The 15,913-nt window shown below is 38.6% G+C and overlaps 2 protein-coding genes across 2 annotated transcripts; one reads left to right on the plus strand and one right to left on the minus strand.

Annotated features, from left to right (window-relative positions):
* Positions 1-1,331: 1,331 nt before the first annotated feature.
* Positions 1,332-4,359, plus strand: LOC126824267 (trissin receptor-like). The gene is made up of 4 exons (XM_050553465.1): positions 1,332-1,656; positions 2,302-2,738; positions 3,433-3,537; positions 3,876-4,359. The coding sequence occupies exons 1-4, from the start codon at positions 1,332-1,334 to the stop codon at positions 4,143-4,145; spliced, it is 1,137 nt and encodes a 378-aa protein (XP_050409422.1). The 3' UTR covers positions 4,146-4,359.
* A 5,802-nt stretch (positions 4,360-10,161) lies between these two features.
* Positions 10,162-13,956, minus strand: LOC126824268 (probable cytochrome P450 12d1 distal, mitochondrial). Its single transcript, XM_056101698.1, has 4 exons — positions 13,822-13,956; positions 12,955-13,145; positions 12,180-12,372; positions 10,162-10,309 (listed from the first exon to the last, which is right to left on the minus strand). Exons 1-4 carry the CDS (start codon positions 13,875-13,877, stop codon positions 10,162-10,164), a joined length of 588 nt encoding a protein of 195 aa, XP_055957673.1. The 5' UTR covers positions 13,878-13,956.
* Between the last annotated feature and the right edge of the window lie 1,957 nt (positions 13,957-15,913).

The raw sequence follows: 15,913 nt of genomic DNA on the forward strand, positions 1-15,913 counted from the left end.
AATGAAATGAAAATGAAATGGGGTTTAACGTCCTTCTGTTCTGCTCCGACTGGGGTAATGAAGACGGACATACGTCATACAGTGTGCTATGAGGGAAATTTTGCCCAAACAACTGCCATAGAATCGTTTACGTGCACGCCAATGTGTTCACGGAACCTCGATTTTTTGTCCCATCCGAATGACTAGACAGGTGTCCTAATCAGGCCCTCCGTCCTGCACCACTGACAAGAGAAAACAATGCCGGTCAGTTTGCAAGGGATTCGTATGACGCAATGGGACTTTAATACTTCCAGTATCGATACTGGACCACTAAAGACCAATAAATAAAAGAGGCGGATTTTTTTTGTTATAACCTTCCTGTTATCAGGTCTGATGACTTTAGTTCACCGATCGTCCTGGCACCGAGAGGGGAATAATCTATAAACCGCAAGTTCAACGTATTTATTTATCAATTCTAATGACAATATTTGTTTACAGTTAGATTGTTTATGATTGACACATTGTTTAAACCCGGTATTTCACTTCTCAACACCTTTCATCTCTGACTTAACAGGTGCGCGAATCCCACACTTATTGTAAAATGGCGTCTTTGTAATATTTCTGAACGACAGAATAATATATAGAAGAAAATTAATTTACGATACTTAACTTATTCAGATTTCTCTCAGACACAAAAAGTTTCACTAACCCCCATTGATAGATCAGTATCATCAACACACAGACGAGATGGTCTATGAGAACAGACAGGTCCGTGGACTTCAAATAATCTTGGAAGACGTTTAGTCATGACATAAAATCAGTTTTAGAAATCTAGTTATTGCGTACGAACTTCAAAGAACAATTCTTTTTATATTTTTTGTATTTTCTAAATATAAATTGTGAACAAACTCAGGGACAGTTTCGACATCAAGCGTTAGTGGAACGTTGAATCTATGTGGTTAGGGATAATGCCTCAAGAGTACAATATGAACCAGCTTGATTTGTTTTCTTTATTTGGTGCAACATGTCAGATTCAGCTCTAATATTATATGTTCTAGGATAACCTTCATTCAACTTTTCTTATTGGAGATACGGTGATTTCTGATCTAACATTAAATAACTTCATTAGTAGTTTATTGGACTAGAACTACAGCGAATTATATGAATGAATTCCTTTAACTAGTTTATATATTATATTCTGAACTGCAAACAGTATTTTTTAGCCGTTAACCTTTGGTAGTTCAACTGAATAATGATTCATTGATATGATGTTATGAACATATAATGATGACTTCCTTTAACTAGAGTTTACATATATTCTGCACTTAAAACAGTAATATTTAACCGTTAACATGAAGTGTCCATCACAGACTGAGATAGACCTAAGTATGATTGAATTCCCTGGGAAACAAAAAGAGATTGAGACATGGGAATTGTGTTTGAAGATAGGCGTGGTGATACTGCTAGAACTGATGGCTTTAATTGGCAATGTTCTAGTTATTATGATTGTGCTGCAGTCGAAGAAAATGCGGACAACGACCAACTTATATATAGTTAACCTCGCCATAGCAGATCTCTTCATGGCGAGTTTTCCTATGTGGATAGTTGTCGTTGATGACGTCACTAATACGTGGGTACTTGGAGAATTTCTGTGCAAATTCAATGCATTTTTGCAAGGTAAGTTGTTTCAAATACTCAGATCATTGTTAAACCTAGTTTGGATAATGATCACTAACCGGATTGGACAAATTTTATCATTGTAACAGAAATCTGATCTTTGTGCTGAAAAATGGCGGCTTTTTGTAGCAAAGTAATTTCTTCTTTTTTAGAAAAAAAGTACTTAATTAAGATGGTCCACGATTTTTCTACATTTTAATAATTGTCGTCATTGTCTATCTTTCGTTAGAATATAGAAATGGACTATAGACATTTAGTTCGACAGGGAAAAACATACAGGAAATAACGTCGAGTCTCACAAAAAAATAAGATACAAAGATGTCTGATGTTGTCATTGCTTCAAGAAGTTCTCATTTGATTCTTTTTAGCGAGGAATCAAAAGGGAAGCACGGTGACTCGGTGGCGCTCCCGGTGTGGCCGAAAAAGTTCCTCAGAATTTTCGGGCGTGGTTTCCAAATGTTAGTGGTGCAGAAAATAGGACCTGGCAAAGAATCACGTCTACTCGGAACGGAAACATGAGGTCCCGGGTACGCATTGGTGTGAACGTACCCCCACCCCCTTAGTACACGATGTGGTTTATGCCCGTCTTCCTTAGCCCTATACGTTAAATCCACTTTAATTTCAATTTATTTCGGTTCTTTTCAGTAACGGCTATGTGCGCTAGCACTTTTACCCTTCTGGTTATAGCTGGGGATCGTTTCTTTGCCATTATCTATCCACTGAATGCTCGAGTTACTCAACGTAAAGTCAGCGTCATGGTTATTGGTATCTGGTTGTCCGCCATTGCTGTAGGATCGGCGCCATTGTTCACCTACACTTACAAGGAAAGAACATGGAAGAATTATGTGGAGAAGTTTTGTACCGATGTATGGCCGACTTATACCATTAAGGAGAAGTGTGATAATGGTCTGACGTCTAAGAGAGCTTTCTGGACGATGGTATCTGTAGTATTAAACTGGGTACCAATGATAGTGATGACCATTCTCTATACCATCATTATACTGAATTTAAGGTTTAATAGAGTTGTACCCAGTAGTGGTGAACTCTCGTTATCTGCTATACAAAGACGTTCTAAAAGTAAGGTAAGTGCAACATCTACAGTCACGCCCAAGGAGAGGGGTCGAAGGGATGGCGGGTGTGTCTGGGGGCTATACATATCTATTTAATTTTTCTTAACGTCGGCATGATGGGTATTTGTGCTACAAAGCCCGACAATCGATCCCGGATGCCCTGATCTGGCTGTGCTGGGGTAAGTGTATCTGGATTGTATTGCCCCCTCCATCCGCGTGTTTGAAGGCATAAGTCCTGACCATTCGCACATTTCGACAGTAAAACAAATATATTATTGTAAAGGCTATGGTGGATGAATAAGATCTTCGCAATTTCACAATAACCCTCAGAACTGAATGAGTAGATTGAACGACACCACGGTTAGAAAATGATAAATAACTTTCGGTATCAACATGTTCTTACTCGAAGGTGATGAGCAAGTGGATGGGTGGATCGAGATCTATCCCATACTAAACTGTCTACAGTTAGCTCCGCTTGAGAAGTACGAAGTAGGTGGCTCTCTATGTGCAGAATGGATTTATCCGCGGGTTATTCGTTAGGAATGTAATCTTTCTAATGATGCATTAGAAGTGATCCATTTGAATAACAATGTTTATATCTTCAGGTTGTAAAGATGTTATTTTCGGTGTCGAATAACAATGTTTATATCTTCAGGTTGTAAAGATGTTATTTTCGGTGTCGAATAACAATAGTTTATATCTTCAGGTTGTAAAGATGTTATTTTCGGTGTTGATTGTATTTATGATCTGTACAGTTCCATTTCAAATAACAAAACTGTATGAACTTTATCGTGAAGAACAATCAGAACGGGTTAGTTATTTTTTTATAGCTTCCATTAGGCGATTGAGTGGTTTACTAGTCTAACGCGTGCGCTTTAGATCATAAGGTCTGTCATTGAATCAAGTGGCGCGGGTTCCCCGGTTTCTTCCCACTGCTAAAGACCCACTGCTATATTCAACAATTAATATGATTAAAAACTGATTTTAATTAATTTTCAAATTTGTAAGCCATAACATTTTGTCATTAAAATGATAAAATATTATGGCTTGCGAATGTGAAAATCGAGAATTTCTTAATTAATTGAAGTTTTATTTTATATAGCGTTTCATAGAAAATTTTTATTTTTATTTATTATTTATTTATTACAGCTACCAATGTGGTATACCCCATTTTACTTCACCTCGATAATCTTAATGTACACCAACACCGCTGTCAACCCTATTCTCTATGGTGGATTTAACGAGAACTTCCGGAATGGCTTTAAAGACCTGATAAATCGAGTATTAAGACGTCAGGGAAGCCACGGAATCAGTCTGATGAATGGTACTGGAAGACCGAGACCGAGTATTGTGGAAGAGCTGAGAATACGACCTTATGCTGCTAGTTCAGGACGACGCATGTCTTCTTTATACTGTTGACACAACGGAACCTAAAAACAAAATATGATTTGCATTTAAATCGCTTTGATAAGCAGGGATTGGCACTGCATGGAGGTATTTGTCAAAAATTAATGAACGGACACAAAATGGCTGTCCTAGGCATGACTTTGATGTTTGTTGAAGAGCGTTGTGAGAAGGGCAATGTTTGATTATTGTTTTGGGACGATGTTTGCAGACGGGGATCCGAGGATCTGATGTTCTTGATATTGGGTGGTGTATGGGATCGTGGAATTAGTGTTCTTATGCCATGATGCGATTGAAGAATAGAACACACGATAATGGATTTACGTATCATAATAAAATTTATATTGAATAATTATGTCTTGTAATTATGTTTCGGAGTTTTGTGATAAATTAGTATATTCTTAAATTTTTATATTTAATTTATAGATCTAATTATTTTCTTTTAAAGAGGTTTTGTCGCTTTTAGGCCGGTAAAAATAATATTCTTTCAATTTAACGTGGTTTGACTAAGTTCAAGTTAGATGGCCGAATGGTTTGCATGTGCGTGCTGCGCTGTATCATACGGTCTGTCATTGAGTCAGCTGGCGTGGTTTCGAATCCCCGGTTGTACGTGACAAGGAGTAGGGTCGCCTGTCCAACCTCGTGGGTTTTCTCCGGGCCCTCCGGTTTCCTCCCACTGCTAAAGACCCCTACACGCAAGCGAATTATTGAAATAAAATTAAACCATATGTTAGTCCCGAAATGACCTAGTTTGTGTCGAGTGGACGTTAAACCCCATCTCTCTCTCTCTCTCTCTCTCTCTCTCATTAGACTTTTTGCAAAATTTGGGATATAATTATCTACCAAGCTATTGCTGAGATATATTCGTATTAGCTTCAATATACCAGTCGTACTCATTTTGCACAGATTTGGAGGGAGTTTAAACAACGCCCGTTGAAAACACGTGACTCTTATGAGAACAATGTTTGGCTAAAGGAGGGTGGGGTGTCTATGTTTATTTTGATTAAGATATTGTTCCAAAATTAATCTCATTCATAACAACGCCTCTTTAAAAATATACGTTGTAGAATATCCTAAACAAATAATAAAGTATTCATGTATATATATGTGTGTCATAATTTTATTAAAATAAGAAAAGTAAGAAATACAACAAAACAATAAATATTATGAATCACGGTTACATATTATTTAAATATAACAATTTATATTTCACAATTACATATTATTTAAATGCCAATCAAACGATCGCCAAATCTCATAGACGGTGCCGACACAATTGATGCCTATTTCTAGTACAAATTTCATAATTACATATTATTTTAATAAAGGATTTATATTTCCAATAAAAGCCATAAGCATACTTTAATAAAGCCACAGTCTTATTAAAATTAGACTCCAATTTCTCTTCGTTTATTTATTTATTTATTTTTTTTTTTTTTTGAATTTGACAATACGGAATAATTTCAAGACAATAAACGACATCTAATTTTAACTAGATTGACATCGGTACATACAAATAAAACTTGTCGGTACCTTCATCCAGCTTGTTATAATACAAGGCAGTCATCAAGACATTGTCCATAAAAAAAAATTACACATTCTATTGGTTGAAAAATCATATTCTAAAATGCAGGAGCAAGCTTCGTCACTCTTAAATGCGACATTGTGGAAGCCGGCGTAAAACGACCAAGGAACTACATGTACTACTACTAATGTTGCAAAGACTAAATTTATTTAAAGATGCGTCATGTAAGAGCCCAATTTGCCTATTGCGGGTCTTTGACGTGGCTTCAAATTAATTAGACAGTTATTCATATGACAAGCCCATAATAAACCCTCAAGACTATCGGATGTCCGTGATTTTTAATGGATTAAAACCAGATCGCCATTTAATAATTTCATGTAAAGTGGATAATCGAGACTTTGTTTAATAACGTCACAAAAGTACTTGAAAATCGCGACAATATTGTCAAAACTTCAAACACACATAACTTCACCCAGAATAAAGAAAATTGACTGAAATATGCAATATATTCATTTCTAATATTATCTATTTTAGAATTATTTTAGCAGGTGCGGGCAGCTATTTATCTAAATCTTACATAATGCATCTTTAATCCAACCAGTTAATTTCTGAAAGATTATTTTCTAGTATTTCTCAAGCTCTTAAACTCAAGCATATGGTCGTGATATTTAGATAACATGGCTGAACCATGCTTATTCATTTAAGCTTCCGGTCTCTCTCTTGACGAAATTCAATACAAATTTCAATCATAGATGATGGAACATAGTTTATAGTTCACGTCTGTCTTTCTTTAAATGTATAGGATACTGGTTCTGCTGGAGCATTCAAGAATTGCATCTTTATTGGTAGATCTTTTTTACTTTCAGCAATTTCAAACCTTTGTAAAATCTGTAAGTATAAGTTGATATCTAGTTATTAAAGATATTCGATTTCTGAAACAACGTAGTCATAACGGGGCGTCTTCGTCGTTCGTCGTAGCTGACCGGGCCCCCTTAGTTCACAAAGAATTCTCAGACTTAAGTTAAGAATTACCTGAACTTTCAACCACTGTTTATGAGAAATATATTTGATCCAGAAACACAACACTTTGCACATAGTTTCTTATTGATGTTTTTAATACATTAAAACAACAAAGGTTTTAGTTAAGATAAGGCGAATAATTGTGAAAAATTATTAACTAAAGTTTGAGAATGTTTTGTTAATTCAGGGCCATTTTCCATTCCGGTTTTCCCCTTGTCAGAGGTCCTGGCAAGAAGAAATGTCTTTTCGTTCGCATGGGACGAAACACTCAGGTCCTGTGTATAATTGAGGATGCTAGTGCCTAGTGCAATAAGGTGGACAAGTGCCCTTGTTTTTGAGGATGCTAGTGCCTAGTGCAATAAGGTGGACGAGTGCCCTTGTTTTTGAGGATGCTAGTGCCTAGTGCAATAAGGTGGACAAGTGCCCTTGTTTTTGAGGATGCTAGTGCCTAGTGCAATAAGGTGGACAAGTGCCCTTGTTTTTGAGGATGCTAGTGCCTAGTGCAATAAGGTGGACAAGTGCCCTTGTTTTTGAGGATGCTAGTGCCTAGTGCAATAAGGTGGACAAGTGCCCTTGTTTTTAAATAAAATCATTTGATTTTTTCAAATAAATCCATTTTAGCAGATTTTCTTAACAACTTGTTCCTTTTTATCGTTCTGATACCTTTTATCACAGTTTGTGTCAATTTTAGTTTTCTGGTCTAAAAATATGCAAAAATACTATTTTTGGCAGATTGTGTGAAATGGCACTCGTCCACCTTACCTTATTAAACTAGCATCCTCAGTTCAGTTCAAAATTTCGTTTTACTTGTCTTCACTACACTAGGATCTGGAAGAGTTGTTATATAAGCCGCGTTCTGGTCAATGTGGGGATTAACCAATGAAGCGATCTGTTACTGCGCACGGAACTGTGGGTAAACCACTAGAAACGTCAACGCTGTTTGATTAATCAATGTCTTACGCCATAGGGTCAAAAGCCGCTCGTATGACCTCTATCACTACAACCGGGGGGGGGGGGGGGTCTTCATGTAGTGTACGCCATCAAAAGTATAAAAAAACGAAACGAAATATAGATCTGTATTTTAATCAGATTGTATCTAACTGGATGATGGTGCATAAAAACAAGATGTCAAAATACATTTCATTTCAAACAAATTTTAATTTGTTTAAAAACAAACAAACCTTTATTAGAATGAGAGAAACTTCTTGGGATGCTAATCTTCTTGCCGGACAGGAACGTGGTCCAAAACCAAATGGAACGGCTACATAAGGAAATGCGTTGGTTTTATTTGTTCTCAACCACCTCTCAGGTTTGAAACTCTCCGGTTCAGCTATATATTGTCCGTTTTTGCCAGCCATATCATAGTGAAGAACAATATTAGTCTGAAAAAAAAAACGAAATTGTAAAGAAAAATCAAAACAAACCAATAGTCAAGTTGTTGTATAACAAATTCGCAAAATGTAATTATTGGTGTTTTTTTATAATAACATTTCGCAATGGGCATGTCAGAACAGATTTAAAGCTTCGTAGTTTGTCTACAATATCACGCTGTGAAGGCAGGCGTTAAAAATAAACATATTGCACAGAAAGCTTCGCTGTGCAAAGGGACAGTCGCAAAATTTCAACACTTGCATCTAAATGAAAAGCCCTTGATAGATCTCGTCCTGCACCCATCCACCTGCCCATCCACGACAACGGAGTAAAAAAATGTAAGACATATTTCTGTTTATGATTAAATATCTAATTCATCATTTTCTATCCGTGGTGTCGTTCAACCCACTCACCCAGTTCCAGGGGTTATTCGTTTGTGGGGGTTGGGTAGCCGAATAGTTAACCCGTGCGCGTTGGATGAGAAGGTCTGCCATTAAGTCAATTCGCGTGGTTTGTATGGGTGGTCGAATGGTTTACGCGTGCGTTTTGGATCAGAAGGTCTCATTGAGTCAAGTGGCGTGGTTTTGATTCTCCGCTTGTACGTGATAAGATGTAGGGCCGCCTGTCCAACCACTTCGGTTTTTCCGGGTCCTCCGGTTTAAAGACCCTTACATGCAAGCGAATTATTGAAATGAAACTGAACCATATGTAAGTCCCGAAACGACCTAGTTTGTGTCGAGTGCTACCCCCCCCTCTCTCTCTCTCTCTCTCTCTCTCTCTCTCTCTCTCTTATTCATTTGTACTGAAAAGTTGAAATTTAGCGATGGTTCTTGATTCTTAGGTGCAATGACAAAGAACTGTACGATGCATCGCCGACATTATCTAAATGCCTCTTAGTTTGTGGCACTAGTCTCGCTTGTCGCGTCAGTCACAGAATTAGTTGTTATGTCTATGGGAAACTAAGAATCAATGTCTCTGGACAACTAAGACTATTGACCAAACATATTTGTTTCTCAGACTTATGTAAAGTCTTAAATCCTTGCAAATAAAATATTCTCCAACTTTGCAACAACCCTACGAAACAACCATTAGGCATTGTATTAAACGTATGCCGTAATATAAGTGAGCTTTTATCATATTTGATGAAATAATTTATGTGAAGTAATATATTACCTGTGCTGGGATGTGATATCCAGCAATAGTTGTTGGTTTTGATGTTGTTCGACCTAAACCAGGTGCTACAGGATACATTCTATAAAATAACAAAATTCCTCTTTACGTATCTTTATTATCTAAGGCCCCCAAAAATACCTGTGACCCTTTTTTTGTAGGCCCCATCCTCATTCCCCATGTCCTATGTTCTGAAATTTCGGTATTATAGCAGTTCGAATCGTCGTTAATTTAAAGAAACTTTACATCTCATCCATGGGGAACAAGAACCCAAAATTTTATTGAGTCTATGTGTTGGCTGGGTTGTCGGTGGCTTGGGCAGGGGTAAGAGGTCCCTTCGAGAAATTTTGGGCCGTGTGGGACAGACTACAGTCGATTTGTAGCATATTTGACACTGGCCGAACAAATGATTATAAAGCAATGAATTTCAGAATATGCTAATAGCGTTGATACAGTATGTTGTGAGGGAAATTTGCTCGGATAGCGGCACTCTGGCCTACTCTTATATCGAATTCCAAATGCAAAGTGATCTCTTACATGCAAGCCAATGTATATATCCGGCACGACTAACATAGGGTAACCACGTCGGAAAATCAAGATGAACTTCCTCGGCCAATGCAGGTATCGAACACACGATCTCCAGGACAGCGAGATCTCTAAAAGGAATATCCGCCCAATAATGGTTCAATTCCGTTCAGTATTTACAAATATGAGATTAATTAAAATTTGTCAACACTCGGCATCATTTGTAGATATAATTGGGATAAACAAGCCAGCACCACCTGTGCATTTTGCCAATGTATACACGGGACCTCGCTTTTTCGTCCGAACGACTGGACAGCTGCCCTTGTCAGGCCCTCCATCCGGCACCACTGACAAGGGTAGACCCCTGAAACAAAGTGTGCCATTGTGTCTCTTTCAGTTTTACGGTGACTAGAAATAAACCTACCTTAATGTTTCTTTAAGGAAAGCTCTAAGATAAGATGTGTGATCTAAAGCACCATTATTAATGTCACGTGGTGATAAGGATTTAATCTCATCATATACTTTCTGTTGAACTTCCGGGTGTCGTGACAGCGCGTGGAGAGAAAATGCCAAGCAATGACCAGTCTGAAAGACATAGAAATACAGTTAAATGACGCTTAACGTTGTACTTTTTGGCTCCAAGGGTTCTTTTACGTGCACGTCAATGTGTACACGGGCCCTCGGATATTATTCCACCCAATGAACCACCCAGGCTCTCCAACAGAAAGAAATAGAAACAATCGTTTATTGCAACGCCAATTATAGCATATTAGCAACCCTTGGTATATCACGATAAAAGAACGGTTCACGAGTGAAATTGGATTTAGATGGGATCTATTTTATTTCAAAGACTATTTATCGAGATTTAAATACTGTTTTTTTGTAATATGCAGTTTGCTATCTGTAGCAAAACAGTAGGCGTCCGAGGGTCTGACAGCAGATATAAGAGGGAGGGGGGGCTACTCTAAAAAAGCAAACGGGCTAAGACTAGTAATGTAGTGCGAGTTATAAATAGACAATTTTTCCCTTAATTTTTTTCTCCCCTCTTCCTGCATTTTTGGGTTGACTTTTTGGTCTAGAATTGGAGAAAAGGGATCAAATTTGCAATTTCATAGCAGTTTTGGGTAATACTGATGATATTACAGCGGAGGGATAGGGGGTGTAAAGTGTCCTTCTGCAGAGCAATCATTGTGTCGGAAGTCAGATTTTCACCCCAGTCAACTTCAAATCCGCGTAGCAAAAAATCTAAATGGTCAACCCACTATTATGATGAGGAGATTGCCAAACGTTGTCCCCATTGTCCCTATAAAGATTGGAACCAACGGAATGTTGAGCAAAAAGCTACAGCCTGTGATGTTACAGCCATTTAACATTGAAGTCAATGGGCAAATAATTGCTAGTCTGAGACCAAACAAACCAAGAACAGGACAGCTAGTGACGGCCATTTTAATAAGAAAACGTTCTTCAACTCACTGAATCTATTCCACCAAAGAATATTTCACTCAGAAACGTAAAGACTTGTCTATAGGATAATTTAGACTTATAGGTAAGATGTTGAACTAGATTCAGCGAATCATCTTCAAATGGCTTTTTAAATGCTGCATCCATATATTTCTCAGATAAACTGAAAACAAACATAAGCTAATATTTATTTGCTATGACCTTTGAATAATTGCGAATTCAAATGAATGGCGTTTTCTGAAACCAACTGCCTTCATCGAAGGTATATTATGGACATGATTGTATATTATGTAAATGACATGAAATGAGGTTTAACGTCTCACTTTTAAGAACGGACTGAGCTGAGATGAACTATGATGAGTGATTTTTTGGCCCGGAGATCGGTGGTATAGCCTACTCTATTTTCGGATTTCAACTGTCAAAGGTTCTTTTACGTGCACACCAATGTGTACACGGGACCTCGGTTTTTCGTCCGACTAGACATTATCTTTGTCAGACCCTGCGTCCTGCACCACTGACATGGTGAAACCGTGCCGGAAAATTCCTATATTCTCGGGTAACACCGGGGGCGAATCCGACACCTCCAGGTTAGAGAGAAAAGGTCTTACTCACTGAGTAAACCCAGGCGCGGTCCCAGGGGGGCCCGCACCCGTCGCAAGCCCCCCCCCCCCCTATTTTTGCGGTGGCGAACAATTTGTGGGAAAGGAAAACAAAAATAATTTAAAATGGTAGTGATCCCCGTCGTAATTTACTCCGAAACGAGGCGGTTGGTGATTTGGTTGATTGCCCGTCATTCCGCCCACCGAGGGCCGCCTCGCCCCTTTTCTGAAAATCCTGGATCCGCCCCTGAACCCGACTCCCTAAAATATTATTAGCGCTGGCAAAGATTTACCAAAGTAGCTATGAATATGTATTAAATTCAATTACTTTGTTTTAATAAACACATGAAATATGCAGAGATTTAGTTGAATACTTACTTTTTAATGATATTCATGGCACGGCAGTATTTATTAAACATTGATGTATTCATTATTTTATATAACGGTATGGATGATAATTCTTTCTGGGTTAACGTAAGTGATGTGCTCACAGCTTCAATAAACTGTTGTCCTTCTGTGTTGTCCGGATCCATAACACCTAAACGACCATCAAAACACACGATTCCTATAGCTGAAAACACACAAGTTAAAATTACTGTTACTTATTGTGTATGCTGTCCTTGGTGGGTGCATTGATACAATAAAAAATCTTATCTTATCTTATATTATCTTATCTTATTTGATCTTATCTTATATACCAGGGGCAGATCCAGAGGGGAGGGGGATATACTCCGCCCCCCCCCCCCCCCCACATAACACACAACACTTTTTATGAGAAAAGTGTCACGGTCGTGTGCTCTATCCTTTCTCCTCAGATGGTGGGATGGGATGGGCATTCAAAGCGCGAGATAATGATATAGCCATATGTAATATGTAATATCACAATTAATGCTTTGCATCAATAAAATTGGATCACATTGTCATCGTATTAATTTATAAATTGGTTTTCTCTCTGTATTTCGCAAAAATTTTCAAGGCCGGACAGACACCCCCCCCCCCTTTCCACTAAAGATACGTTGTCCCAGGTACCGGGCAAACCCCCCTCCTGTAAAAAATCCCGGATCCGTCCCTGTATACATCATGAACTGTTTGGTTCGTGCCTGTGTGTAGGGGCGGATCGGGTCTCAAATTAAATTATAACATAATAGCCTACCTTCAGTAACATACTTATATATTTCTGGTAAGAAGTCTGTTACTGTGCCATCTTTATCTCTTAATCCTGTTAATCTCTCGAGAAACTCTTCTGCCACTGACATCTGGTTCTTGACGTAAGCTCTCGCGGCACGTGGTGAAGATATCTCCTGCTGTATCTCGCGGCGCATGTGCTGCCACGCTTGACCCTGACTGTAAACAATTAATGTGATTAGAATCGTGGTGAGACGATTAGTTAATATTACTGGGTCAATGACCGCGTGTGTGATAGTTTTCTAGACACAACAGTAAGAGTAAAATAGTTATACGTTTGCAGAATCTGACCACAGAATTTTGGCGTTTATCTTATAGACTTTCGTGGGCTGGCAACAGGGGCGGATACAGGGTGTTCGAAAAGGGGACGGGGTGCAAATAAAAGTGTTGGCGAGAGTAGAGAAACAAAATAGGACACTTTCTAGTGATTGTTTTCAAACTCATTGTTACTATAGTGTTATTAGTACATGTAAGTCGAGTGGAAGATATAGATGTCCGCCGAGAGTCAGTCAGATACTGTCAATAACAAACCATAATGTGGTAGTTGGAAGACATCTATACGATGATGGCATGTCTGACAGGACTAGATTAAAGTTGCATGGGGCCCATAGGGCATATTGTGCCCATTGCCCGTCACAATCACATAGATAAAATACATTATTCTTTTTAGAACTAATTTGGAGGCCCCTTTAATATTAGGGCCCCTGGCTGCAGCCCAGCTAGCACGCCTTTAATCTGGGCCTGATATCTGGGTTACCAAGTACGTCAACAACTTCTCTGCGAGTCACGTATTAAAATTAAACTCATAATTATGTAATGATTTTAACATTTTTACCTTGTTAGAAGTCCCTGCACGTCTTGGTTGTACAGCTGGTTATAACGTTTTAACATGCCAAATAGCGCCCTTGTTGGTAGATCTCCTTCCGCTTTATAAACATCAACAAAATGCTCTGGGTTATAAAGGCGTATAACTGTGAATCCCGGAACTATTTCTTCTCTTACAATATCACCATAAAGACCTTGAAGCCGCCTCACAGATTCATTAAAATCCAATCCATAAAATCTACCTAAACACCAAAATGTCGGAATACATTAAAGATGCCGGGTCACTATGAAGGAGAAGACAACCGTCAAAATATTATGTATATCATACTATTACCATACGCCGGATTTAGATGACGAGGCGCCTTTTGCACGTTAAGGAACCCTTGTCAAATGAGTTTCGATGAGGAGTATGCGGACACGCCTAAGTGCAAAACGTCCCTAGTAGCACTCCGGTTGCTACAAAAAGGTACGACGTTAAATCCAATTCAATTTCACTTTTTCGACTACCAGATTTCAGGAAACTAGCGAAACAAAGTTCTCTTACCTCCTGGTAAATATTGCCACAATGCTCCTATTAAAGGTAGACTTGCAGGTCCAGGAATGCTGCTGGTTGGATTTGAAGCCACATGGCCCATTTGTTCCGACAGGTTTGGTAAACCAGATGCCATCTTCAGATCATGAACCGAAAGACTATCACTATGACCATGTCGGGATAAAATCTTCTGGCCACCAGCTACAAAGTTTCTCAACGCCTTCATGACTCTTTAAGAATTAAAAAAATAAGATGGCTGATGATGATCAGAAATTAAGTGGGGAGTTGAGGTGGAATAGCCTAGGGTTTATCTTCATCGGCACGAACCAGGCCCGTAACTGGGGGGGGGGGGGCGAAAATAGATATACATTGTCCGTCAATTTTACAGCACCCCTGAGAACACTTTCCGCCACTCGTTGCTCTGAGCTAGTTACGACCCTGGCACTAACATACAATTTGATTTGTAACTTTGTTGTTTGTCCGTGTCAAATTAATAAAAAGAACTATAATGTAAACATTACAATGACAATATATATTAAAGTTTAATCTTACCTTGTAAACAATTCCTTATTATGAAATATAGTATAAGGCAGAATTTGTAGAATGTATTTATTTATACTTACAACTTTCGTCATTTATAAATCTTATTACAACTTAATTCGCCATCCTGGAGAGGCACTGCCGTCTTCATACGCATGTCTAAAATCCAACTCTGGATTGACGTCAACCTTCCGAGTGGAGGTAAGTCAGGGCATTCGGAAGACCCATCGTCATAAACCATTAATGAATTGCTGAGTATGCTGTATATTCGATATGTCCCACAAGCAAAGAGGTGTGGCTTCGCGACGATGTAAGCGTGGTATGCGATGATAGGTTTTTATTTTGTTTATGATTTTTTTATGTCAAGAATTTATGTCTTGCAGGGAACCATAGCTGTAATGACGATAGTCTGAATGCCATACTTCGACAGGTTCTGAAATGATCTTATAACTGATCATTTACTATTAAATGGAACAGACAACATGGGACTCGGTTAGGTTAGTTACAAAGTACGTGACCAGTTCGTCAGTCCTTACAAAAGTAGGGCGCGATGTCAGAACCTGTGTATACACACATTTTCTTAACCCTACTATGCAATCCCTTGTAGACTGTATAATCCTGGCGTATAATAATGATACTTCGTTTCGTTATATTTTCGTTCCTTTTTATAAGTTCTCACTTTACCATACTGACACAGTATTCGGACACAATTTTCGTGGGATTTTGAACACTTTCTAACACAGATGGAGCAACATGTGGCAACCTCTTGCTTAAAAGCATGCATGAGGTTCACCATATGAGTAGCATACAAGTAAACATACAACTATTTTTTGCGGTGGTGAACAATTTTTTTACCCCATATTATTCTCGCGGGAAAGGAGAACAAAAATATATACTTAAAAATGGTAGTAATTCCCGTCGTAATTTACTCCGAAACGAGCCGGTTGGTGACATGGTTGATTGCCCGTCAGTCCGTCCACCGGGGGCCGGGCTTCGCACTCCCAAGTGGAGCAGCACGCCCCCTTTCTGT

Source organism: Patella vulgata, chromosome 6 (assembly GCF_932274485.2).
Source record: "Patella vulgata chromosome 6, xgPatVulg1.2, whole genome shotgun sequence".
Taxonomy (NCBI): domain Eukaryota; kingdom Metazoa; phylum Mollusca; class Gastropoda; family Patellidae; genus Patella; species Patella vulgata.